At 44.3% G+C, this 27,522-nt stretch overlaps 2 protein-coding genes and 1 long non-coding RNA gene across 13 annotated transcripts; 1 reads left to right on the forward strand and 2 right to left on the reverse strand.

Annotated features, from left to right (window-relative positions):
- Positions 1-2,539: 2,539 nt before the first annotated feature.
- LOC112894913 (chorismate mutase 2-like) lies at positions 2,540-4,982 on the reverse strand. Of its 2 annotated transcripts, none has more exons than XM_025962767.1 (5): positions 4,682-4,982; positions 3,762-3,848; positions 3,528-3,671; positions 3,376-3,417; positions 2,540-2,932 (listed from the first exon to the last, which is right to left on the reverse strand). In XM_025962767.1, exons 1-5 carry the CDS (start codon positions 4,892-4,894, stop codon positions 2,681-2,683), a joined length of 738 nt encoding a protein of 245 aa, XP_025818552.1. In that variant the 5' UTR covers positions 4,895-4,982; the 3' UTR covers positions 2,540-2,680. The 2 variants fall into 2 exon arrangements, with proteins under 2 accessions (XP_025818552.1, XP_025818545.1); XM_025962760.1 differs by having other exon boundaries at positions 3,325-3,417; positions 4,682-4,973.
- A 3,073-nt stretch (positions 4,983-8,055) lies between these two features.
- LOC112874714 (cinnamoyl-CoA reductase 2-like) lies at positions 8,056-11,073 on the forward strand. Its single transcript, XM_025938208.1, has 6 exons — positions 8,056-8,314; positions 8,452-8,606; positions 8,697-8,882; positions 8,980-9,335; positions 10,453-10,612; positions 10,853-11,073. Exons 1-6 carry the CDS (start codon positions 8,206-8,208, stop codon positions 10,916-10,918), a joined length of 1,032 nt encoding a protein of 343 aa, XP_025793993.1. The 5' UTR covers positions 8,056-8,205; the 3' UTR covers positions 10,919-11,073.
- On the reverse strand, positions 11,025-27,170 carry LOC112874720. Of its 10 annotated transcripts, XR_003225034.1 has the most exons (11): positions 26,913-27,170; positions 25,746-25,928; positions 22,105-22,219; positions 20,529-20,856; positions 20,193-20,370; positions 18,749-18,855; positions 17,856-17,919; positions 16,264-16,329; positions 12,341-15,754; positions 12,170-12,241; positions 11,059-11,294 (listed from the first exon to the last, which is right to left on the reverse strand). It is a non-coding gene; the product is annotated as an uncharacterized LOC112874720 (long non-coding RNA). The 10 variants fall into 10 exon arrangements; XR_003225030.1 differs by lacking the exons at positions 17,856-17,919; positions 18,749-18,855; positions 20,193-20,370; ... (2 more) ...; positions 25,746-25,928; positions 26,913-27,170 and adding an exon at positions 17,086-17,159 and having other exon boundaries at positions 12,341-12,420; positions 15,666-15,754; positions 16,264-16,983; XR_003225031.1 differs by lacking the exons at positions 17,856-17,919; positions 18,749-18,855; positions 20,193-20,370; ... (2 more) ...; positions 25,746-25,928; positions 26,913-27,170 and adding an exon at positions 17,086-17,159 and having other exon boundaries at positions 12,170-12,246; positions 12,341-12,420; positions 15,666-15,754; positions 16,264-16,983.
- Between the last annotated feature and the right edge of the window lie 352 nt (positions 27,171-27,522).

The following is a 27,522-nucleotide window of genomic DNA, read 5'->3' on the forward strand; positions in this document are numbered from 1 at the left end:
GGGGCGAGAGGGCGCGCCCACGGGAGCAGGCGGGCAGCGGCGGTGTCTCGGGCGGCGGCGGCGCTGTGGCTAGGGAAGAGGGCAGAGGCAGGCGGTGGCGGTGGTGAGGTGCTGGGGGTTGTGCGGGGGCCAATTTATAGCGGGAGAAGGCGGTGGAGCGGAGAGGAAAGGGGTAGCGGCGGCCGGCGGGCGGTGCGGGGCGTCTTCAATGGCGCTCGGCCGCTTGTGGTTGTCGCGGAGCGGGGCACGAGCGGCGAGGTGGACGGGACATCTTGGCAAGCGGCGAGCGGCGCGGTGACTTGACGTGGCCGGACGGCGGAGAGGGCGGCCGGCAGTACTGCGCGTGGGCGCGCACAGGGGCGGCCGGCGGTGGAAGTGGGGCGTGCACACGGCTGGAGTGCTGGCGGACGCGGGCCCGGCGCTTGTGCAGCACAGGGCGGCGGCGCGCGCGCGGCGAGGCGGGTGCAGCAGCGACGAGCGGCGCGGCACGCGCGAGAACAGGGCGCGCGCGTGCGCGCGGAACGCGGTGTGGCGCGGGCCAGAGGCGGGGGCGTGGCGACGGGCGGCGCGGCGCGATGCTTGGCCACGCGCGGCGCGTGCGTGCGCGTCGTGGCGTGGCCGGGCAGAGGCTAGCGCGCGGGGGGGTGCTTCGGGCGCGACGTCCGCGCGTGAGGGAGGAGGGCCGAGGCTCAGTGACAAGCAGGAGGGGCGGCGCTCGGGAGCAGGGGAGAGGAGGAAAAAGAAAAGGAGGGAAAGAAGAGGAAGAAAGAAAGGGAAGGGAGATTGGGGAAAAAAGGAAAAAGGAAGGAAAAGAAAGAAAATGGGAGAGAGAAAGAAAAGGAGAAAGAGAGAGGGGGGGGCGTGTCGGCGCCGGTCGCGGCGGTGACCGCGGCCGGTCGGCCACGCGTGCGCGGGATTCGCGCGCTGCACGAGGAGCGCCGACGCCAAATGCGGAGAGCGGTCGCGCGGTGGCGAGGGTCGAGACAATGCGCGTGGGGGAGGACGCCGGGCACTTGAGCGGCACAGGGCGGGGATGTGACGGCGCGCGTGTGACGGAGCGGTCAGGGTTTTACGATGAATAAGTTTTTAGTCGGAATTCTCTAACGCGTAGATTTGAAATTTCCGGGGCGTTACATAAACTAGCACCGCCACGTGTCCGGTGGCAGCCAGCCCAACTACCGCATTAAATGCGGGTGGTTGGGGTGCGCGTGCCCGAGACTGAGCATAGGCTGCCCACTGACACGTTGGGCAGGTATGCTGACACCACGGTAAGCCCGCCAGTTACTGAGGCGGCGCGTCGCATCACCGCACCGCGTGCGCAGGCGAGGGGCGTGTAGTCACATCACGGTGCCGCGCGCGTGAGCAAAGGGTCATTATGACCTGCTGCAGGAAGGTCGCGGCGTGCGCTGCTATAGTGTACAAAGGCTACAACACGGCAGGTCAACATAGCCCCTTCGCCTATCAGCGGGAACTGACCCTACAGTGACAGCACGTCTCCCACTACGCATGTCACTGACAGCAGACCCTGTACTAGGGAGACGACATATGACCATACCCTTGTAGAACGGGGGCTGAAGAGAAAGATTTCCAAATCTGTGGCATTTAAGGATTCGATGTGTACGTTATTTAATATGTCGCCGGGTCCACCTGTCGGGACCCCATTCAGTGTACTCGCTCCCCTTGAGCCTATAAAAGGGTGAGCGCACACGTTAGAACACAAGTTCCACAGATCTACACACACAAGTTCCACGAACACTGAAGTTTCACAAGCTCAGGCAATACATCTCACAGTGGACGTATGGTTTTACGCTCCGGCGGTCTGAACCACTCTAAATACTTATGTGTGCTTTCCGTACGCCTCTTGATCTAGCATTCCTTGGTTTCCCCCAAACTTATCCTAAACTAGAATTAGGCGGGTGCACTCCGCCACCCGGCTGAAAAAAACCTCCGACAAGTTCTGTACATGATAACATTTGATCCAGAAAACTGTCACAGCAATACAGGAAGTCAGATTTATAGATTTGGGAATCCGGTTGTTCCCTGCCAGCCCGGCTCCAAAAGGACCTCGCCGCGGCGCCGCTGCCTGCATTCCTCTTCGCTTCCTCATCCTCTTCCCAATCGGCTGCCGCGCGTGGCCATCTCCGACTACTCGGCGGATCCAGAGTCCGGTGGCCACTCGCCACACCATGGACGCCAATACATACAAGCTGCAGCTGCAGCTCGACCCGGCAGTCCACGCCGTGCTGCCGTAGCGGATTCGAAGTTGGAGCTAGCGAGATGCCGTCGACGGACGCGACGACAACATCAGACGAGGAAGAGGAGCAGCCTGACGAGATCACCCACACTAGATTCCTGGGCGCAATCTAACCCAAGAGGTCAAGACACTGTCGGATGCAATGCAATCTAGATGGATTTTTCGGACGTGCTTGCCAGCAGTGCCAATTGCATATGTGCCTGTTCTACAGATCGTTTCTGAATCTCAAAAGATTGCAGATTGCTGGATGTCACTCCCATCTCCCATGCAGATGATGGTCAGGCAGACACAAACAAGCCCAGATCCTGGCGCGAATCTGTAGCATTCTTTTGTAATCGAGTTTGAATATAGCAGTGATAAAGGCATGTGCACAACACTCTGATGATACAACTGTAAATCACACATAATATTTGCAGCGATTTGCGATCAGCCGAGACGGCGGAGGAGATACTCGACTTCGACATCTTTCGTCAATGGCATCACCCACTGATCATACAGCTTGGAGAGCACTGTAGGATCGAGCTTGCATTCGCTGTCACCGGCAGTGCTTTGTTGCTTGCCGGCACTGTCCTCCAAGGTGACATTCTGTCCAAAGGTCCTGGCTTTCTTCTCTACTCTCTTCTTGACCTTCTCTTCGACAGCCTTGAAAGTGAGCAGATCCATCAGAGAATTGCTGTCCTGCATCAACAGTGAGATAAAGCAGGAGGAGTTCATTTTCTGGAGCTCAATATCTAAATCACTGAAAGCAGATGGTAGAACCGGTTCCTACAAAGTAGTAGAATCGATCTCATGATATGTGCAAAGCACTCTGAAGATGTGAGAATGTGGCAGAGTAGCATATAACATACAAATACAAAGCTAGCCATTTGAAGGGAAATCTAACCTGATTTTTTGGCTGAACCTAAAGTAAATAGGGTTCACCAATATACCTAAAGTATCAAGGTTCACCAATAGCCCTTCGGGACACCAGATACCTTTTATATTTCTATACATAATATCAACAAATATACCAATTCTGTATGTATTATGCAATTCAGTGAGGCAGAGAATGTGACGTTCTGTAGATTAACCTTTGCTTGTATTAGTGGACTATAATCCTGAGAAGCGTTTTTGAACTTCACCTCAGCGACATATTTGCCAATATGGATTCTTCTTGATAGAACCTACAAGAAAAGAACCTTGTATTTTACAGGCATACATCAATTTTGAAGTAAAAATCCAGCAATTTGCAATTATTCCTGTAGTACAAGAAATTCTAACATAGAACTCATACCTGCAGACATGCAAAATCCAACGCAACTGTTTCTGCATAACTACCATCGTCTCCATCAACAGTGAATAAGGGGAGCAGTCCATCAAAATACATTTTCCAAATTGCATCATTCACAGTGACCAACGAAGCTGAAGGGTGCAAAACCTAATAATAAAGCAATAGAAGCTCAGATCTCAGCAATAGCAGTTATCACTATCAGTTCTTGACAATGTAAGGTTAATGCCTGATGAACACCTTTGGGGAACTCTTGGTAGGAAAGAGAGGCGAGGGGAGATCTTGAGGGAAGAATGGAACATCTTCTGGCTTTTGATAATGTCCAGCCTATAAGAAGTAAAACTTGTATTGAGATTGTGTTCGAGATTGCACAAAAGTGATTAGCTATTGCAGTATATGAAAATTCACAGATGAATTGAGATTTTATAGGAGATGGCACAACAATGGTATATATTGCAGTATATGTGCAGCCATACAACCAGAAGCCTGTGTCCTAGATGGCTTAACTAAGAACATATTGTTAAGCTGTCCTGGCTTGCCAGATTTGGATACAATACAATCTACAAATGAGAAAACAAACATTTTGACCTTTTCAATGTCCAGTTAAGTATCAGTAAGCAATGATTAATCACATTACCTTTTAGCTAACACGTCCTTGGTTATATAACAAATGGGAATACAGTTTACTTTTCTTGCCTTGTGAATTTGAATCAAGTAAATAGAGACAGGATTAAGTACCAAGTCGTTTGAACCAACAAACAGTGAAAAGCCAATTAGAGAAGTGCCAACAGAGCCCAAAGAACCAAGAACCAAAGTCCATCTCTAACCTGGTAAGATGGTTTCACCGAGGAAAGCCATCATGCACATAAGGTCTACAAAACAGTTTCTTAAATACTGTTATCAGACCTAATTGCATTTCGCAAGACAAAATTAGGTAACCTGCCAAATGAGAAAAACAAATCTTGCCACCTTGAATCGTAATGGTACTACCTGACTACATTATAACAGTAAAAAAACGATAGATGCAGCCTGATCAGTAACTTCAGAAAACAGTGATTTTGGCCCCCTCCACCGCTCCACATGGTTCTCAATCCGGTTAATGCAAATCTCAATAGAGCAAACTGACAGAACAAGCGAGACAGGAAAAGAAAGAAGCTTGCCTTTGCGTTGAGGGCCTCTGCTTCCCGGACGAAAAACTCGACAAGAGAGCGCCATCCCGCACCCCCGCCGCCCCCGGCGGCCGGCGCGTAGGCCGGCGCGTTGCGCGGGTGCCTGGCGCGCTCGATGAGCGCGAACACCACCGAGTCCTCCAGCCGGACCAGCGCGTCCCGCACCGCGGCCAGGCTCAGCTGCTCGCCCCCCGCCGCGTCCATGGCGAGGAATGGGATCGGAGCGTGAACTGCGGGATGGTTTGTGGGGGAAGCAGAAGGGAAAAGGAGTGTGCTTTGGGCCTTGCCGCCTTGGCACGGTGGTGACGGATGATGGCGACTTGGCGAGTGTCAGTCCACTAGTCCAAAAGTGGCCGCGACCGTTGAATGCGTCCTGGATGGCCAGGATCGGCCATGGGCAAATGTGCACAGGCCACCCATGTGCATACGATACGCTGCCAAATGGTTAAGTGCACGCACGCGTGTGGAAAGCAATAAAGCATGGTCTAGTAAATTGGCAATTGTTGCAGTGTTTCATTTCTAGCATGCAAAATAGGTATTTTAGTCTATCAGCTCCGAAGGTTAACTTCGTCTTTTAACTTTCAAATTGACCTATATAATTTCTCAACTTTTATTTTAAGATCAAATTCGTCCTTGTACTGATATTATACTCTATAATAACATGATATACTTGTAAAAAAATCATTTTTACCTTAGCTCCTTCCCCCCTCCTCAATTTCCACTACTTTGTGTTACTGCTCGCTCAACTTTCCATGATATTTTATATGATGGTACATTGTTATGCAATAGTAGCTTTAATTTTACTCCATGCGTCCACAAGACAATGCAATATATTGGATAAATAAAATTATATGTTCCAAATTAATAACTTGCGATGTTCCATAAAATTCTATGGGTACTATTGCTTCCATAAAATTCTATGGGTACTATTGCAAAATTTAAAGGGGAAGGACCAAAGGCAAAGAAGACTTTTGCATAAATCCCATGTTATTATAGAATAATAGTATTCTATGGGTAAATAAACTGTTGCGAAATTTAAAGGGGAAGGGCCAAGAGCAAAGAAGAATTTTTGCATAAATCTCATGTTATTATGGAATATAATATCAGCATAAGGACGAGTTTGACCCAAGTCAAGGGACTATATTGGCTTATGTGAAGTTGAGGGGTAAACTTGACCCTCATATCAAAGTTGAAGGACCAAAATGGCTATTTTGCCTTTCTAGAAGACAAGACTGCTAATAAGACAAGGAAGTATAGATGAGGGCGACAATTGGATAAATATTGACTTCTAGAAAAAAATAAAAAGTTCTATATACTTTGGAGAAAAATAAAATGTGCTATATATTTGTTATATCCGGAACAAATTTTTTTAAAGAAAGATTATATAAGCTTAATTTTGGCTCCATGGGAAGAAACTCATGTACTTAACATCACGGGTGGATGCTCCTCGGTCCATTCATGAATGCAGATGCAAGTGGTAAATTTGGTATGATTCGTTTTCAAAAGGATTTGGTGTGGTATCATAACGTGCTCTATGCAAGTTAGTTATATAGGGTCTAGAGACGACCATTTCCATTTCCAATGTTTTACCCCCTAAAGGCGTATAATTGAGAATCGTATTTAGGATCATTCACACTAACAAAAAAAAGTAGATTACAATTGCATTGATAAGAGAACAAAGTACGCTTTCACCGATGATGACTATAACTATATATTCGTTAGATAATTCTTAGATTACTTATGCATCAATAAAAAGGCACTGCAAAAAAATGTCAATAGGCAGCAATACAATGTCAATCACAAAATTCAAAACAACAATTCTGACATATCTAAGAAAGGCAAAACCAGATTACAACCAATGGACATACAGATAAGGGCGATACTATACTTAAGAGCATAAAAATTCTCTTTGATTTAGCCAATGAATCCTAATCATAGGATCAAAATCGTATTTATTATTACTTCTACCTCCAATTTATTTATTGGAGTCCACTTCCTCCTATCACCGGCACTTCCGTTGGCTCCTATCTCGCCTACCTGACTTTCATCTCAAATGATGCCCTTTGGAGGATGGGAGCACCATCCTTTTCGCAACAGTGTATGGAGGGTTAAAGACATTAAAATATAGACTCATGTGATAGTGAATTGCAATATCTATCTATATATATGAACCTCACTTCACTTTTACCTGATCCTTCTTATTAGACAGTTTCGCATCACTCACAGCCCATGAATCATCTCGCTACCTAGTACCATGTCCACCTCATCAATGGCTTGTTTGCCGCCTAAAGATCTCATGAAGTAAAATTATCAATACTAACCTTATCCAGCTAATAAATATGTTGTTGCCTAAGAACAAGCGCTAGCTCGGTCGGTCGTGTCTCTGGTGTGCGAACGGCTAGGTTTGATCCCTAAGATTGCTCGCGTTTCTCACCAGGGTCGGGGTATGTCCCTAAATTAAATTTTATTGCCTCTCACACGTGGAGCCACAGAGGGACTACGACATGTACGTCGTCTACGGAGTCTCCCGGTGATGTTAAAAAGGACGCAGTTCAGGTCCGTGCATAGTTATATGTTTGTTTGTACGTGCGTAGCCTAAGTGAGTGTGCAGGGTGGATGTGCGTGCATATATAAAACGGATGTTAGAGCTGTACCCAGATAGAAGGCTTCCAAAATAAACATAATACATGTTGTCCGCTCCAGTAGACCAATTTTCGCGGCATCGAAGTACTGAGGAACTGGAGACTACAGATAAGCCAAGAGAGTTGGGCCTCCATCGATGGCTCCACGATGGGCGTGCGTGCTCCATGCGGCACGCAAGAGAGCGGCGTTCCTCCTCCGTCCCCATCAACCCATCTGTACAGCATCTCACCAGCCGTCCAGCCGGCCATCCCGTGCTCCGTCTCCGCACGCGCCGACAGGGAACACCACGTGCCAGGCGCCATTCCTCCGCGTGCCGAGCAATGAACCGCAAGCAACCTGAGCGAGTGCGAGATGCCCCAGCCACGTGATCCTGGTACCCTCCGCCATTACACTAGAAACAGAGCTCCAGTTGACTTAATGACAGTCATAAACAATCGACCAGCGGCGCGTTGAACACCGCGCAGTCATGTAGAACTACTAATCGCGCGATTGGATCGAGAAACACGTTCTCCGTTGGGTGTCCGAGGTTCACACAGATTGGGTGGCGCCGGTGGTGGACTGGTGGTGGTGGTGGTCCTCGTCGTCGTCAAGGTCGAAAAAAAAAAGGGTCGTGGTGATTCGCGGTTCACATGACCGGGCGCCCGGCTTGACGGCGGCTTCTGCTCGCGTTCGGCGCCATTTCCGCGAGTTTACCGTACCCGCTCCGCCAATAAATCCTTGCCCCTCTTGGACGGAATTTCTCGACGGATCTATCTTGATTTCTCACCGCCGTCCGGCTATTGGTCCGTTCGTCCGCGGACCTCTGCCGCCGCCGCCACCACCTGGTCCACCTGCCTGTTTGGGAGGAGGAATCGGCGCCAGGCCGCGCGCCCATGGCCGTCGCCGTGTGCGTCACCGGCGCCGGCGGCTTCATCGGGTCGTGGATCGTCAAGCTCCTCCTCGACCGCGGGTACGCCGTCCGGGGCACCTCCCGCCGCGCAGGTACGCGCTGCTGCTCCCTCCCTCTCTTCCCCCGCCGTCCCCCAAAATCCTTTTCTTGCGCCCGGAATGGGGCTGACGGGTTCTTCTTCCTGGCTGTCGGTCGCGGTTCGGCGGCCGGATCTCGGTTCGCGGCGCAGATGACCCCAAGAACGCGCACCTCTGGGCGCTCGACGGTGCGGCGGAGCGCCTCACGATGCTGCAGGTGGACCTGCTCGACCGGGCCAGCCTCCGCGCCGCCTTCGACGGCTGCGACGGCGTCATCCACACCGCCTCGCCGATGCATGACAACCCCGTGAGCGCCGCCGCCGATGAGCTTCGATCCCCCTTGATGCAGCGGAAAGATAAACTGAAGTTTTCTTCTTTCTTTCCCCCCTGTTATTAGGAGGAGATCATCGAGCCAATTATCGCCGGGACGCGGAACGTCGTCGATGCCGCGGCCGACGCCAGCGTGCGGCGCCTGGTGATCTCCTCCACCATCGGCACCATGTACATGAACCCGCGCCGCGACCCCGACGCGCCCCTGGACGAGTGGACCTGGAGCGACCTCGAGTACTGCAAGAAAACCGCGGTAAATTAAGATCGATCGAATCTTTTTCTTCACCCCCAAAATTCACCCGCCAAGTAAATAAAAAAAAATCGCAGCTAACGGCCGTTGGAATCCGCAGAACTGGTACTGCTACGCGAAGACGATCGCGGAGCAGAGCGCGTGGCGGGCGGCGCGGGCGCGGGGGCTGGACCTGGCGGTGGTGATCCCGGTGGTGGTGCTCGGCGAGCTGATGCAGCCCAGCATGAACACCAGCACCCTGCACATACTCAAGTACCTCACCGGCCAGGCCAAGGAGTACGTCAACGAGTCGCACGCGTACGTGCACGTCAAGGACGCCGCCGAGGCGCACGTCCGGGTGCTCGAGGCCCCCGGCGCCGGCGGGCATCGCTACGTCTGCGCCGAGCGGACTCTGCACCGCGGCGAGCTGTGCCGCATCCTCGCTGAACTCTTCCCGGAGTACCCTATTCCGACGAGGTATGGCGATGCGTTGCTTACTGATTTGGTGCTACTCTGGGGGCATGAGTCACTGCTAGCTTGCTTCATTCAAGAGGCGTTAGTAATGAAGAAATTGCAAGAATTCACTAGTACGATTTAGCAACATTGAAGAATCTGCTCGGATTGTTCTAAGGGGCTGTTTGGATTCCAGTACTTATAATAAACTCTGTCACATCGAATATTTCGATACTAATTAGAAAGGCTAAACTAGTTAGTTTTATAAAACTAACCGTATAAGTCTAGGGTTTATTCGCGAGACGAATTTTTAAGTCTACTTAATCCATGATTCTACTTAATCTATGATTAGTACATGTTTAATATAGCATCACATGTGCTAATTCTGGACTAATTAGGCTTAACAGATTCGTCTCGCAAAAAAAAGTCAGGGGTTATGAAATTTATTTTATCATTAATCTATATTTAATACTTCTAATTAGCATCAAACATCCGACGTGACGGGATTTTATAATAAACGTTGTAGTAACCAAACATATAGTAACCAAACCTAGCCACATTGGACTTCAGCGCAGTATAATCTGAAATCTGAATAAATCAATACTGAAGACGGTTTCTGAATAACCAAGTTGGTCTGGGCGCTAATGAGTAGCGACTACTTTAGAAAAGGTCAACATGTTTGGTGGGTGTCCATGGATTAGAGAACTCGACTGCAGGCTGCAGCTGCAGAATACTTGCATGGTCAAATACTCAAATGTGTATCAATGGAGTCGATGTCGTGCACAGAATATTTCGGGAGTCAAGGTAGTCAAATTGACACCCATGGATAGAAAACTCTGACATCCAGAGTTCATTAGCTACATTTTGTGAATGTTCATGCATTTTTTATGCATAAGCAGCATAAGTGTCTTTCATTACGTATTTGTGCTTGCAAGTATGAGATTTTTGGAAGACAGAACAATACCAATTCTTTTCTTCGAAGACAAAGCACACTGAGCCTGAAAGCATTTACTTTGTTTTTAAGTTATTAAAGCATACATGGTGTTTGGATCCTAAAATTGCTTCAAGACAAAACAATCGCTTCATTTAGAAAGCACTCTAGTTACAGTTCTAACCCACTGGTTGCATGCTACTTCTGCAGGTGCAAGGATGAGGTGAATCCACCAAAGAAGGGCTACAAGTTCACAAACCAGCCTCTGAAGGACCTAGGCATCAGGTTCAGACCTGTGCATGAGTACCTCTATGAAGCAGTGAAATCCCTGAAAGAAAAGGGTTTTCTCCCCAAGGCTTCTGTCACAGAGGTAAAAAAAATGTACAGCATAAAGAATTTGATATCACTGAGCATTCAGGGTGGTATCAGAGTTTGCATTTCATACATTCAACTCTTCAGAAAATGGAGCATGCGTTGCACTGACAAACAGTTCCAATCTATTCTAAAGATCATAAGCAAAATGAGGAAAACAAAACACTGACACACATTTGACAACATAATAAGCATTGCACTGATACACATTCACTGTCCTTGGCGTTTGTTGTTGCAGGTGACTGAAAGTAGCAGTTCCCCGCCTCAAAAGTTGCCACTGACGGCGTTGATTTCAAAACTTTGATAGATTTGTACACGAAGTGACCGTGTAATACGCCGATTTTCATAATAAGTGTAGTGGTTCATTTGATTGGTTAAATTTTTGGTGGCCTGCTCTTATAAGGCCCATGCAACTTAATTTTGTACGTTATTTATACCATTCTCTGCCCATGCGTCAAATTATTCCTCAAATTTCATTTTTACAGTGAAGACGATCGTTGAACCTCAATTTTTCTTGCGGCTCAACTCAATCGAAATTTTCCTCGCAAGCAAAGAAAAAATTGAACTTTCTTGGACACAAATCCTTTTCGGCTGGCGTTGCTCCGGGCATCGCCCCAAGTTTTTTAGTGGATCAGTTGGCCCACTCACATTTGCAGTTGGGCCGCAGAAAACTGCAATGACTACAAGTGCAAACCAGGTCAGCAGCATGCATCTTCTCTCTCAAAATATTCAGACTGACGAATCAAGATAGAGAAATAAATAGAATCTGAAGGGAAACCAAGATAAAACAGAAGAAATCAATAGAAAAGGCCTCAATTTCTCTGGATGGCACATCTGTGAAACTACTGGGCGGCCGCATACGTATCTGACTAATCAAGCTATAAATGCCACAATATAGTTTCGTAATGATATAGCAAACCAACTGTGGAAACAGTACCGAAGGCATATATACAATCATGCTAAAAAGGAAAATTGTAAGAACACACCCTATATATCACTTGAATTTTAAATCCCCCCCTCTTGCACCCTCGATTTAATTTGTTGCAAATGTCTACACCTACTTGGTTCTGTTGCGAAAACACCCTAATGCTCGTGTGCCTAACCACCAATTGTACCCATGTTTATCAATTTGGAACCGCCAATGTAGCCTTCACTTACATTGGATACTTGCAGGAGTATAGTCCTAGCACATTTTTGTGATCATTTCACCAAAAGAATTGCCAATGAGATCTTAAACATTGTCGCATTAGTTTCGCTATTAAATAAAACACTGCATGAATAGCACACAATCTAAATCTAAATACTTGAACAAATTTAACTTGGCTAGCTTGGCTTCTCGATCATAGTTAGATCCACATAGCAAAAACAAGGTGGATTATGAGAAAGAATCTCAAACTCAAGCGATGGTTTTAATTTGCAATTTCCATCGAGTGTTTTCACGCGTCTAAAATCCAGAAGGGCACATGTTTATAAAATAACCCCCTAGAAAGTAGCACGTACGCTTCCAGAACATGAAATACACAACTGACATTGGCTGAACTTTCAATTTACGCACCTATTGCAATCGTTTTACTCATCCTCGACGAGTCTCCGTCACATGCATGATACGTCTGCACCATATCCGATCCTACACTGTGCAGCAGTAGTACAGATCTCCAGCATCCAGAAGAACTACATGCCTGATGAAAGAGAAAGACAGCGACTAAAAACAGTGATGCTCTTGCACCTTCTCTGATGCATGACTGTCACATGCATGTACATGGTTCAGGAACTGGGGTGGGCGGCAACTGTACTGTCACCTCTTTCCTACAAGTGACATGCATGGCAAGATAATGAATTTGAAAACCTCAACAGTGATCTGACGTATGAGTCCTTCGTCTTTTTTTCAGAGAGGCTGTGACTTGACACTGTGCCACTATCATAGCCAGTTGAAAAGGTCACAGCATGTTAAGCAAAAAACCTCAAAACTTAGCAATTTATAAAATTACCAAGCCTGTATCAGTGATCATTTGGTCTCTATTTTCCATTACTCTATACCGGCCAAATTCTGACAGTCAAGAATATATAAAATCAAGAACTTCTGGATAGCTTACTTCGCAGTTCTTATCTCACACATGCACATATATAAATTCGATATTTCAGACCACATTTACTGATTTACATGGTAGATTTGCTAGCTGTTAATAGACTTTGCTTGCATCGAGCAAGAAAAGATGTGGAGCAGTGGAGGTATATGGATGACTGTCACTTTCGTTAGTGATAAAAAAAAACTGGTTAAAAATGATCTTAAAATGATTTAATATAGAATATCTTGCCAAAATTATGAGTTAATAGTGGGAATATATCTCTCTTGCATGCGCGCGCGTGCCAACAACAACAAAGTTCACAATCCTATGCAAGTTGAGGTGGCTAGAGATGAAACCATTCTAGAGAAAAATATAGAGAACAAAAGGGAAAGTATTAGCTGTAGTAGTAGTAATAATATATGTAACAAATCTGATTTGAAGGTGCTTGGACTGATATACGATGCTATAAAATGACCTACAGCAAAAGTTTTCGAGTAACAGACTGTTTAAAAATATTAAAGTAAGAAAGCGTTTTTTCATAAAATAAACCGAGCCACAGATGTTCGCTTGAGAGAGAAGGGGAGTTCTGATGCGCGGAGCCCGAATGGTGTATACAATAGTTGCTTAACAGTTCATCAAGAATTATCCAGGGTTTAACTTAATTTAAGTTATTATATGAAAGAAAAAAAAAACTTTCCATCACGCAATAAATATCTAAAGGGTACCCTTACTAGCAAGTCACACTCACTAAGTGGTCACGTGATTTTCCGGTTTCTGTGGGAGTTCGTGCATTCAAACCATATCGTCTTAGACCAATATGAAAAACACAATTAATAAGCTACATGCCAGAAAAATATAGTCCTCCCACAAGCAAAAGCAAATATTGGATTCCTTCGCCATCTCTCTGCACTCGAATTTTGAACCCCTTAATATAAATCCAAGGGCTGTGGATTCTCTTCATCCTTCTCTCATGCATGTTCTTGCTCCACCGTACCCATCTCTGGCTCACACCACTTGATCGGTTGATCTAACCTATTAAAGTGAGTTTCCGCTGCATGAGCCTCCCAACGTACTCCAATCCTCCACCACCCTGCAGGCCAGCGGCAACCCCCACCTAACAACAGCGTCTACGTTATCAAGCCAACCATCCTCCCTTGGCCCTCTCTCTAAACTCCCAACAATTAATAAGCCCCCAAATCCCCAACCCTAACTCCAGAATCCCTACCTAACCCCTACCGGAGAAGCTCGATCTCGTCGAAGTTGGAGAAGATGCATGGTGAAAAGGGAGGGAGAGAAAAACCTCGGATGTTCTCCGAAGGAGAAACACAGGCATCATATAGTGTTTCTCTATGTAAAATGAAAAATTGTGAACCCTGCTGGTTTATAACACGTCAGATTAAGTTAAGACTGTGACTACTGTATTATTGTACCTAGAAGGATACTTATAATTGAAAGGGAATGTAAATGTATAAAATATCAAAATATCTCCAATAACGGTTCTAAGGTAGAAAATTCGACCATGAGAAAGAGGAGGTTCGTGAGGTACAAAGGTAGTAAAATAGAACAGATACCGTTAATTAATTAGGTCTAACATGCCAGCCTCATTGGCCATGCCAGAAAGTGCAATGAAACTAATTTACTTTCCTATACAATGCTTATTCCAATGTAAGCCATGGACATCTACACAACACAATATCCTGTGCCTATTTCCACAAGAGTTTCTCAAAACTGCACATTTCATTTGGGATTTCATTTTTCCTAGTTCCAATTTTTCTATATAATCACACTGTATGAGGATTTATATGTTATAGTAGAAATAATTAGAGGGAGCAGGTATTTGGCTAGTTTGTCTATTTTTGCATACTAAAAGGAGACAGAGTTGTGAAATAATAACAAGGTCTTAAGTCGTCTCTAATAGCATTATCACTCCATGATAAGCAAGGCTATAAATTCAGTATTAGTGCCACAATCACGCATCCACTTGGAAGCATATATTTCTAATTTGCATCTGTCTACAAATGTACATGCAAAGCTTACTGTTTTCTGCATGCATGCGGTTCCACTTGTACGGTTTCCATTATGGCTAGGAAAATTGTTTACGGTCTCCCAGAAAGGTAGTGTTGATCAGGATCACTGATCAGGAGGCCACATATATATGTGGATATATAGAAGGATGAGCACACAGCTGAAAAAGGAAATGTTAGGTCTAATTATTTTTATTTCATGTCTTAGTTATATTTATTTGGGAGGTCGAACAACCCCTACTCCTGCCACGTAATATGAAGTCGAGATGTAGTAGTAGATGCTTGTGCAGATCAATTACAAGCTGTTAAAACAGATACTAGAGAAAGGAATGCACATTTATAGGGGCCATTGATTTATCTGAACTTGCATTGCTGAGGTATAAGCAAAAACTTCCTTTATCTCACATGATTATTAAATGGATATACAAGCTAAATGTGCACTATGATATGCCCACATAAAATAAAAATTTTCAATGGTGCTCTAGATGACACCAAAATTCAGACTGCTTTGACCACATGTTCCTCCGTTCATTGGAAAGATTTTATTTGAACCGGGCGTATATATATCAAATTAACATACTATCATATGCTGATTCTGCTCTAAGATAAAGGAAATAACAAACGAAAACATGGTAAAAAAATTGTGAAGGCAATTGTGCATACAACCAATCTACAATGAATTAAGAATGTGTAATGGTTAAGTCTTGTTAGAAAAATGTCTCATCACTTCTTTTTATACTCAAGTAAAAATTATACATAGATATATAGTTTGTTTTAAAGAAATACAAAATGGAGACATTAATTTACAGGGTGGTGACAGGGCTCTGTGATCACATCATTCGATCCACCAGAATGACTGGAGTTGTTATCATCAAACCATATAGTTACTAAAAACACACGGTTAGCCAACAGAGTGACTGCCAAACAACTCAGAAAAAGAAAGCTGAACGAGAAAATTTACCTCTCCCCCCTGTCGAGTCGAAAGGAATTACACATGTCGCGTAGTAACTTTTCTAAAGCATCCATCAACTCGAATCATATCACATCGCCCTAGTAGAGAATAGCTTTTACTACGTCACACATTTCTCCACGCAAATTATATTGATCTAGGCTTTGCTTCTAGCAATCTAGCCAAGTTAACTCCAATGTAATTCGGATGGATAAATACCAACTCTTCTTTCTTTGTATTTGCGCCTATCTCATCATGAAAAGATATTCTGCTGAATGTATTCGGCCAGGTTCAGTTAACCTAGCAAGCTAGTACGCATATGACATATCAAACAGTGGATACAAGGATGTAATTAACTTTGCTGCAGTTTAATCAAACTTGAATTTTTTTTCCTCCCCGAGCAAAACAATGTTTTCCTTGTTATCCATGAACTTCTTAGCTAAGACCATATATCATCATGCATGTCAGGGGCAACAAAAGGAGATACCAAATGCAATCCAGCACAACACACATCTGACATGGTGCAAAAATGACAGAAGTAGTGTTCATTCCTCACAAGGAACCACCAAAGTAATTAACTAACAAAAGGAGTCTAAGCTCGTGGAAATACCTTAGTTATCTGGATATTAATAACGCCTTCACGGTGCATTTCCTAGCTTATCATGATGCTCTTGTTCTGAGAAAAACAAAGATGCTGGTCAATGGATCGTTCATGAGTAGCAGAACAGCAGTAAGAAGGACCACAAGCAAGACGCACACCCAACCAAGTAACTCTCATCACAACAAAATACAGAAAAAGTCACAAGATACGAGGCCAAAAGAAAAGCCAACAAACACAAGGGACGACATACGCGTATGCGCCCCACGTCAGTCACTGCAACAACAGAAGATACTGCGCTCCCCTTTCACAGCGAGCAAGTCTGTTCAGAGAGAAGAGGGAGGGAGAAAGAGAGAGAGAGAGCCAACTCAACAAGGCCAAAGGGTGTGTGCACGAGAGAGACAAAGGGCCTAAACTATAGATGCAATCTAGATCTGGCAGAGGCAAAGCGAGGGCACCTTCCTCCTTCCATGCCAAATATAGCTCATCTCGTAGCCTCCTCCCTGATCCATTTTTGACCCAACAAGAACTTGATCAACCCCAACACATGACCAACCAGCTGCATGCCTTAGAACCCGAAAAGAACAGGAAACCATGAGGGGGGGGGGGGCGAGGATGCAGCTTATTCCGTTGATAAAATCCTCAAGAGTGTTGCAGTGTACTGGCAGCATCTCCGTTCGAGAAAAAACCTGGCAGCATCTTCATGCTTCAGCTCCCAAGGGGACGGTACTACTGCAAGAGGTGAAGGAAACGGAAAATTTGGGGATAAGAAAAACAGTAGGGAAGCTAATCATACATTCCGGTACTACAAAGTCTGCAGCAGCCCATCCTTACCACTACTACAGTACCTCCCGCATATCACTTCCTCGGTAGTAGTTCCCAGGACAACTTGACTGAAAAGACTACAACAACAGGACGAAACACCAAGTGTGTGTGAAGATCCAGGAGATAAGAAAATAGCAGAATAAAGTAGGAGAAAAGCCATGATACCAGAGGCATGCCTGTTTTATGCTAAGTGGTTGAGTTTCTCCCCATTAGTAAGGCACAAACCTTCCTTATAAGGAAAAAACTATAAAAAACATATGAATTGAATGAATAGAATAAAATTGAAAAATAACGGTTCTACACCCGCACCAACGGATTGATGGGAGTTAAGCCCTCGAGAAAGAGAGAGGCTGACAGAAAGAGGAGTGAGCACGCGGCGAGGACAGCATACATATTATGCTGTTCATCACGCCGTGTGCTCACTCTCTTCTGTCAATCTCTCCAAAGCCTCTCCGCACTGGAAGCCCCAACCTTACTCGAGGACTTCACACAAATCAGCTTAATACCTTTAAAATCCAAGCAGAAGTTGCAAACCAAGAAACTGAAGAGGAAAAAAACCAAATAAACCCTCCGAGCACAACAGGAAGAACAGAGAAAGAAAGGACTCTGTCCTCCTTGGATCCGGTGAGCACTCGCCGTACAGAAATTGAAAGGAGAGGCGGTTAGAGAAACGGCCATCTATGTCTCTCTCCCCCTCTCTCTCTCTATCTCTACCTCCCTGTGGTTCTTGATGTTTGGTTCTTGGAGCAAGAGGAGATGGATGGGATGGGTGGTCGTACCTTACCTCCCAGTGCTGCAGCCTGGCAAGATTTAAGTAGTACTGCTGGTGCTAGTACCCTGCCCCTGCCAAGTAGTAGTTCCAATCAGCAACAGTTAACACTGCACTCCTTTTGCTTATGGATTATTATTTTATTATTGAGAGGACAAGTCAGCAATAGCCCAGCAAAGTTTTAAAAAAAAGTTTATGGTAATACAGTAGCTAGCATCCTCCAGCGAGGTTTCCTCAATTTGATATCGTCGGGATCCCAGTTTATCTCTCTCGTGAACAGCTTGTACGCAGCTGGGGGAGGCGCATATGCCCATCTTTTTTAGAGGGAGAATCATATATGCGCAGCCCAAGTAGAGGGAGAGGGAGGGAGAGGGAGAGAGAGAGGGGGGGAGGGGTTGATTTTGGCTTATTCAGATTATAAAAGTTATCAGGTTTTAGATATCTGTGTCTATGGTTTTGACCTTTGGGAGGTAGCTTACAAGTCAGCGAAGTCAGGCTAAATAAGCACCTACAGTTAGCGGTGAGTACCAGAGAGTTCTCAGATGAAGGTGCGGTGAGTCTTCCTGATCCCACCTGAAATCGCCCCTTGAAGCGTCGCACTGATCACTGTCTGGACCTGGATCTACAACGGTTGGTGTAATATCCATCCGCTCTCGCAAGCCTAGCTTCTAAATTTTTTACCTAAACTTTTCAGATTTTCTGTCCGAGTAAATTTTTCCTTTTCCTTTCCAGCCAACCTATCAGCTGATTGTTCAACCAATCAAAGCATCCCGTTGGACTCTGAAGAAGTTCTAGGTGTGGGTGTTATTTTCATCCATTTGATTTCATGGTTTCTCTCTCCCTTGTCTCACACCTTAATTTACTAGTGCCTCCTTGCTCTGCATAGGGTGGACGAAAGCTCACCGCAGTTGTCCTACGTCCAAGCATTGATGATGGTTGTCTCTGCCGGTCGCTGGCTGTTGCTAGTTCCTCTCCTTGTTTCTTTGAAGAAAATGTCACCCTCAACTGTCCTGCATCCAAGAGCAATGTGGTTAATAGACAGTAATCAAAGTAACAAGGCCTTTCACTGTCGTTGGTATATCGTAGAGTAAAGCCGAATTCTGTAATAACACAGCAAGAGGAGCAATCAGCTACACTGCCAAATTTTCTAGCAAAGCCAAACTACAAATAAATCCAAATTATAGTTCACTTTAGTTTTCTTCTACGTTAAACTTTTTCTAATTTTAACTAAAGTTTTAGAAAAAATATATTAACATCTACAATACTAAATAAATACATTATCCAGATATATTTCATGGTGTATTTAATAATGAAAGTAATTTGATGTTGTAGATGTTGGTACCTTTTTCTATAAACTTGGCCAAAATTAGATAAATTTGATTTAGACCAAAGCCAAATCAAACTATATATAATTGACTTGGAGTAGGAAGAGTATAGTAAATAGTTGGAGGTGTAGAATTTATCAGCAATGTGATCTCAGCAGAAAACATATCGGACGATGAATTATATCAAATAAAAAGTGCCAGACTGCCGGTGCTGGTCCACTAGCTGTATCTACCTACCTGCAGGAGCACAGCATCGCAGCGCACGAGCTGCAAACATTCATCTATACCACCCAGTGACCTAGATATTTATATTTTAAGATAGCATTTAATTAGATTATGTGATGCTCAAAGACATAGATATCCCACGTACACTTAATGTCTCTTACTGACTAATAAACTCTTTTTGTCTCTTATTTTGTCACTAAACATGCTATTCAAAATAAGGCACGGCAAAAAACCATTATAACCACATATTAAATGGAATATCATGAAGTTAGATAGAAATGAACAATTCAATGCCGTGATTTGGAGTGTCTATCACCTATCAGTCTTTCAAAAAGAAGTGTCCATCACCTATTTTATTTAAATTGCATAATTCAACCTACTTCATCCGCCCCAAGTTATAGCTAGATATATATTATGTCTATTTGACTATATATAGACTATATCTAGATACATAGCGAGAGAGTACTAGCTACCCTTGATGGAAAAAAAGAGTAGGTGGTCCCATCCAAAACATGTGATAGTAATTTCAAATGGAGACAAACTATTTTCTTTGTATGAAACATCAAATAAACTTGCCTGAATGTATGTAGGGTAATTGCTAATGTCCACAACAGTGACAACTGCAAGAGATAACCTACAGCAAGGTGCATGGACCGTCAAAAAAAAAACAAAGCAGGATTTGCCCTTGAAATCTACCACCCAATGAATTCTTTAATTAAGTAATCAGTCGCTGCTACTAGCATGAGACTAGGAGCAGAGTTTTTTTTTAAGAATAGGAGCAGAGGTTAGCATCGTACCAAAGGAGGAGGACCTGCCGCGATGGGATGGAAGACATTATCCATTACTCGTACAGGTACCTTTTCCCATCATCCGATACTGCTCTCCTCCAATGGCAGGCTGCGGCAGCCACTTCGTTTCACTACCATCCACATGACACTGTCGCGAAAGAAGAGAAGCGTGCGTCCTCGTCTTCCCCTTTCAAGTAAAAAAGAATTCAGTCAGAGCAAAGAATTTCTCCTCTCTTCTTTTCATTTCGTCCTCTGCGTCTGCGTTTCGTTTTCAGAAGGGGGTCGCGGAGGGGGTGGACCGGCAGCAATAATAGTTAACAACTGGCGGTGTCGGGCATCTCTCACCGGTGTGTCGACCCATGGTTGGTCCTCCCCACGTGGGCCCCACGGCTGCAGTTCCCTCATGGCTGCCTCTGAGTGGCCATAGGTGGATCCCCCGCTGGCCGGTGTCCCTGAGGCTTGGAGAGTTGGAGGCGGCTGGATCGAGTCTCTCCTGGAGTCCTGGTCCTGCCTAGTGGGTACTGCTGGGCACCACGGATGGCGGGTAGCGTGGGCGCAGTACAGCAACGTTTTTTGTGCTAGGATTGTTACATCCATGCCCCTGAAGAATGATCTATTGACAAATCTCCTATCTGCAGGTGTTTCATCAGCTCGCAGGAGTATAGATTCTTCCCTGAAAAATAACAGCAGCATGTATGTTATCAGCTCACAATCCACATGTAAGTTCATTCTAGGAGGATTTTCAAAGGCCCATCAGAAGTTAGCAATCGCTGGAGAAATTGCTCTACAGCACAGTTTCATGGTTCTGAACACAAATTGTTTGAGCATTGCAGCACACACATGGCTTGTTCGTATCTCGTGGTGAAAGTCCCATCAGGCTATCACTATTGGCACCGTGATCCATTCCGGAGCAATCATGGAGCATAAGGTTTCAAATACTTTGAGTGGAATCGTGAATATAAGATTCCAAAACTGAATTGCTCCCATGTCGACATCCCAAAACAATTGGGAAACAATCGACAGATCATTTTAAAATGCCCATGCTCAAAAACTGAATGAATATGTTTGTTCAGACGTTTGCTAGCTGGCTACAGATCATGCCGCGGTCTCCCTGAAGTTTAAATGTACCGTTATGTCAAACCTCGGATAGCTGGGTTATATTTTTTTAGTAGTGATACTGCTTGTGTTCTATATTACATTAAACAACTACTGCCCCAAGATTCCATCTGACCGAAGTATAAGATTTTTGCTTATTAATAATCATGGAGTAGGTCATATGGTACATATGTCAGACAGTGGAGTACCTTCTTCTGTATACCAGATTATATTTAACAGTGATTTGATTTGATGCCATTGATTTGGCCTGATGAAGATTGGATTTGAAAGTGATAATTATCTGTGAGCTAGGTTATGGTAAATGACACTGACGGATCCCAGGTAATAGGATCATATCTTATCTAGTATATTGACCGTGCTAGTAGGATGGTAGGATGAAATCTACTGATCTACAGTATCCTTGCAGCTTTATAATATCCAGAGTCGATGAATCTGAGCTGGATGTTGTAAATTTTGTCCATTTTACTATCTTTGCTTCCTAGGAAGGCCTTAGTTCGGAACACTATCTTGCTTAAAGTTTTCGGTTAGTCATGCATTACTACTTGTTGTTTCAGATGGTCACATCTTTCCAGCTACAGAAATAGATGTTTCTGTGATCATTCTAAATTCTTGAGTAATTACGCATCCAAGACTACCTCTTTTCAAAATAAATGATTAATAGTCAAAGGTCGCATTGCTAAAAAAATAGAAACTAGCTTCGCACACAGAGAACTTTAAACTTCACTTTCATTCGTGGGCAAAAAGTTAGAAACATTGCTTGTTCTAGTGCTACTTTTTAGCAAGTGAGGTTAGTTTGATTACATACCTAAGTGACGTAAAGGCCCTCGCACAAACAGCCCACGAAATAAATTTTGCCATTGACTATGAAAAGTCATGCACGATGTCAACTGGACATCCAACTGTAGAATTGCTAGATTTAACTAGATCAAAATGAGAAAGGATACTGCTGTTAGATAAAGGAAAAGGGTTAAAACACTAACAATCAAATAGGAAGCTCAAATAATAAATAATTTGGAGTTTCCATCTTTGAATATATGTAGCTTCAGATAAAAAAGACTGCAAGAAAAACAAATTGCTTAAACATCCTATTTTTTACATATCTGATATCTCAAAAGAATTCTACACCAATCCTAATGTTCAAAACGTCTAGGTGAAACTTTGTATCATCAAATCTTCTCAAAAGCTTTGCATATATCTAGGCAATCTACATTTCCACAGTGAACAAATTCCACATGAAAACACATCAGAATCCAATCAGATAAAATGATGATATAGCTTTCCTAATTCTCATTTGGAAACAGAGTTGTCAGGAAGATCTACAGACTATCGTACAATACAACCAATCAACCATATCCACAAATTTACAACTACAATTTAATGAGACCATACAGCTTAGGTAAAACTGGCACAAACACTGTAGAAAGGGGATATCAATAGCAGATTTTTCTCCTCATTAGAATACAGGGATAAACACAGGGATATCAGTTGAGTGTTCCTAAAACAAATGATTTCACTCATTGTAAACATTTTTTCCTACTATGTGTGTTCACTGAAAATTGAACTCATTGGTGGTACCACACAACATGGATGCACAGATCATTCCAACAGCTGCAGAGAGTTGTAGCTCAATAGATTTGAGATTTTTCTAAATTAAACCAACAAATCCGATGAGTAGAAAGGAAGAAAATACAAGCTTGTATAAGCTTGTATCTCAGATGAAGATCACATATCATGAAGCCTTATTCTAGTAAAAAAGAATGACTGTCTACATTAAGTAGTTAAAGCGGAGGTAGTAGTACTGCTTTACAATAGCGCTGCATTTATCTCGTAGTTTGAGCTCTAGAAAAATCTTTAATCGCATGTGCAGCATCTAGTTTCTTGCCTTCATTGATTTCACTTCTTTTCTTTTTTTATTCATTTTCGGTTCTCCTTTTGAGAAGCAGCAGCTAGTTTCTTAGACCCTGCAGTATGATGTGTTATCAGTGCTGCATATTACTCCAGTGTTATCCCCAGTGAATTACGATGCAACTATCTTCTTTTGTGTCTTGATGACCTTCAAGAATATAGATTAATTAACTGCATTGTTCTTGAATTTATATCAATTATCAACTTTGGGAAGCAAATGTAGCTTCCTCGTGTGGCTGGGTACTTGCTACTTGGTGGCTGCATCAACATCATATATCTGTTGTGTGTAAAGGTGATGCAGTGGTGTACAATCAGGACAGCAATGCATTAGATAGTGAAGGGAAGGTGACGTACGACCAATCTACTAGCCAAGAAAGCACTGGATCAGCTGTAAGTTCTCTCATGCTATCTAAGAAAACTGTGTGATTTCAAGAGCTCTAGGTGACACTGAAGCTGATTTGGATAGAATGGTAACCCACACATCTTTTGACACCTATGCTGCTTCCTTTTCAGAAGAGAATAGATGCAAAGCTACCATTGGGCGTGCCATGACTACTATTTCTTCTGTCATTGTCAAGAAAGCAAACAGATAAGGGAACAAAGAAACATGTTGCAACCAATCGCTAGTAAGCTGAATTTGGTCACCAGACCAGTCAGATCTGGGAAGCAAAGTAGGATTGGTGATGCTGAAAGATGACCATTGATTAACCAATCACGTTAATCTCCTACCAATGCCATCGCTTTGTTTTGATTCTTATTCTGACCATGGGCTGGCAGATGACACTTCTACTCTTCTTCCTCTCCCACTCAGAAGCCTTTTGACACTGAACTGCAGTCTATAATAAGCTAGGGGCACCAGCAAGAGCCTGCAAGGGACATTCACCAGCAATCCATGATGTAAGGTCGAGAAAAATGCCACATGAAGACTGGTCAAAGTCAAGTTAGATTGCCCCCACAATAATTTCTCACTGGGCCTACGCGTGCGCTCAGTCCATCCCTCCATGATTCTAAGATTGGGGGCTACTTGATGCATTCTGGTGCCGGAACGGAGCACCAGCAGTTTACAGGAGCAAACTTGGGGCAGTCGTTGTGGCCTACCAGGAGAGTAGTAACAAAACTGGACAGACTACACACAGTGCTAGAGCCTAATTTTGAAGAAACTTTTTTATTTTTCGCAAAAAAAAGATTTTTTTATAAAATGGGACTGGACTGTTATGAACTTGTAACCAAATTGTCATTCGCGTGGACAAATAACTTGACTATTACTAAAAGGCAAGTAACAATTTGCCATGAAGCTTCTAGTGAGAACTGTAAAATACCAGTTGAGCACGCTACAGTCATGTTGACTAGCACGGAACAAATATATGCACGATGTTAGTTTTCAAACAATGAAACAAAGTTGTTTTCAGTTAACAGTTGTACTATCAGCCCATGAAAATGATTTACCTCAGTTGTGATCACTATATCAACAGTCGTAAGACTCGTCTGAAATCTAGTTCAAGTAGGGGACAAATAGTGGAATGGTATTGCCAAATTGCCATCCATCATGGGCGGTCTACAATTCAAATTCAGCAAATTACCTTATCTAGGTGGCAAATTGCAAGCAGAATTGTATTATTGTAATTGCAATCCAATTTTTTGGATTGTGCAGTTAATACTTTTTTTCTGAAAGGTCAGCATAACTATTTAGGCTATCTCCAACCGTCATTCTCTATTACAGAATTCTCTACAAGATTCTCTCCTCTATATCTCATTTCTCTCCAACAACGTTCTCTAAATCTCGTTCTCTGTACATTAAACCCTATATCAGAAACGTATTTTGTTCCAAATTTTTGTACGTACGTATTTATCATACCTCAAACGCTATGGACATATTTTATTTTTATTTAATTCAGTGTTTGAAACGTAAAAAAAAATAGAGAAGAGGAGAGAGAATCTCTATATATAGAGGAAACCTGTAGCGTTCTCTATTTTAGAGAACCATTTAGAGAACACTGCTGGAGCAATAGAGAACGGAATCTTCTCTATATATAGGGTGCAGAACGCTTTACAGGCTACCAATGGAGACAGCCTTAGGTGGATAATTCACTGAATTCGTCCAGTTGGCACAAACAAGGGACCATCTGTTCCAGCACATCTAGCTATATTATTCCTGGGGGAAACTGTATGTAAGTGCCCAAAGAACCAGAAGCTCCTTTTCTCTTCCTAATCATCTTATCAGTTTCAGCTGAACACTATTATGGGCTTTATTTTGCAAATAGTGGGCTTAGCACCACAGGGCATAATTCAAGCAGCTGGCAGCATATTACAAAACCGAAAGGCTGATGAGGATCCTAGAGTTTCATCATCTTCTATGATGAGTACAGCTAAAAAAGCACAGAAAAAATCTAAACTATATCATAAGTATTACATCTAAACTATATCATAAGTATTACACGATCAAAATAAAACAATGACCCCAAAAGAATCATAAGGAATACACATGGATCGGAAGAACTTTTAAGGCAGGTCGAAATACTGGCAAGCAAATTGATCTCATACCTTGGCCGTATATTTTGTGGTCCCACAGACAATACCTTGCGCAGCAGCCTTCCCTTGGTATGAGGCCGGAGCTTAAACTATTGACCCCAGTTGCAAATGGGTACAAAAGGCCATGTTTCTCCTTCTCGAGCTCCAGTCCAGCCTCAAGTCCTCAACAGCTCTCCTCCACCCACTGGTATTATCCTAATAATTAAGTCATGCATTCCCTTTCCATTGTTCAGTCTTTAATTAATATTAGAAGAAAATGAAGACAATGAGTTGGTTGTTTCTTAAAAAAAGGAATCCGTGACAAATTCAACTTGGAACAGAGAACTAAATAAGACTTGGTTGTCATTACTCAGTACTCATTAGACAAGACATTCAACCAGTGGATTGTACTAATTAACTCTGCAGTAATGAGCGGATAAGTGTTCATTTCGGGTTCAAATGGATTCACCAATGTGGGTCAAGAGAAAATGACGACAGCCTAAAGATGATAACTGAGATGTACAGTAGGCATGAGCACAGAGACATAAACTAAAAACATAGGGAAGAGATGTACAGTAGAGATTCCTCCAAGACAACTGATACTTTTAGAATCTCAGTGTGCAGAATCTCACTACCCAAAATGCACGACTATTCTCAAGCGCAAAAGGAAAAAAAATATATGTTGAGATGGCAAAACTTCAGACACATGGATGTACCTGTCCCATTAATTCCATCAAGAGGTTTCGATCGAATTAGCTATTTGAGTGTTTATCCAGAGAACCATCGGACTTGCCACCTGAAAACGAAATCCAAACATGCGCTCTTAGAAAATGATGCTACGGATCGCCACAAACTACCAGCTATGCCTATCTTGGAGATTGCGGTGGTACTGATTCCTCGAGTTTCAGACACGGAGACAACTAGGCCACGTTCCTTCCCCGACGCCCAAAATTCTGCTCCCCGCGCACAGAAACGGAGGTTAATTCTCCGCCGCAAAACCACCGAACTAGCGGATACCGCAGCGATTGAACCGAGCAGCTCCGACGATCTCAAACGGCACGAATCGTCCCCCACAAAAAAGCGCCAAATAAACGAGCAGCGAATCAACCGCCGCCGCCAATGCAGCAGCCGATCCGACCGAACCAAGCAGAGCAGGCAACCGGGGTTTGAAAGGAAGCGAGGGGAACGGGTGCTTCAGACCTGGAGAGCGGGAGGCCGGCGACCGGGGCTGGAGGCGCGGCTGCGCGTGCCGCGGCCGCTCCGCGCGCGCGGTTGAAGCCAGCCAAACCCCTGCATATGCGCTCTCGCACTCCACGCCCTCCGTTGCCGCTGCGCAGGCTGCGCGGGGAGCCTAGGATGGTTTCCGGTTTGGGATTTCGAATCGGCAGTGGGCGGCGAGCGGCGAGCGGCGAGCGGCGAGCGGAGGCTTTTGCTACCGCGGCGAGGGCGGTGAGCGGTGTGCGGCTTTGGCGAGTGGCGACACGGCGGCAGCGACTGCCGGGAGAGGGAAAGGAACAGGACACGTGGTGTGGTGGGGCGTCATCGCGGTTTGTTCCGAGCCTCGGATACTTGTTTGTTGGCCCGTTTATGGACCGAGCCCGGCCTATTTAAATGTGATGGGCTTAGACTGGACCGATCGCCGAAAAGTGAAAGAAGGCTGCGGAAAATGGGCTTGAAGTCCACTTCTAGTGGGCCGTCCGTCAAGCTAACAGAAAAGAGGAGTGGGCCTCGCAGTGTGGGAATGCAGGAACCGTGCGTGATGCAGAATGTCCCCTAAACGCTCCGTGCAGGAGTGGCTCTGTTTATTTGA

Source organism: Panicum hallii, chromosome 1 (assembly GCF_002211085.1).
Source record: "Panicum hallii strain FIL2 chromosome 1, PHallii_v3.1, whole genome shotgun sequence".
In the NCBI taxonomy this organism is placed as follows: Eukaryota; Viridiplantae; Streptophyta; class Magnoliopsida; order Poales; family Poaceae; genus Panicum; species Panicum hallii.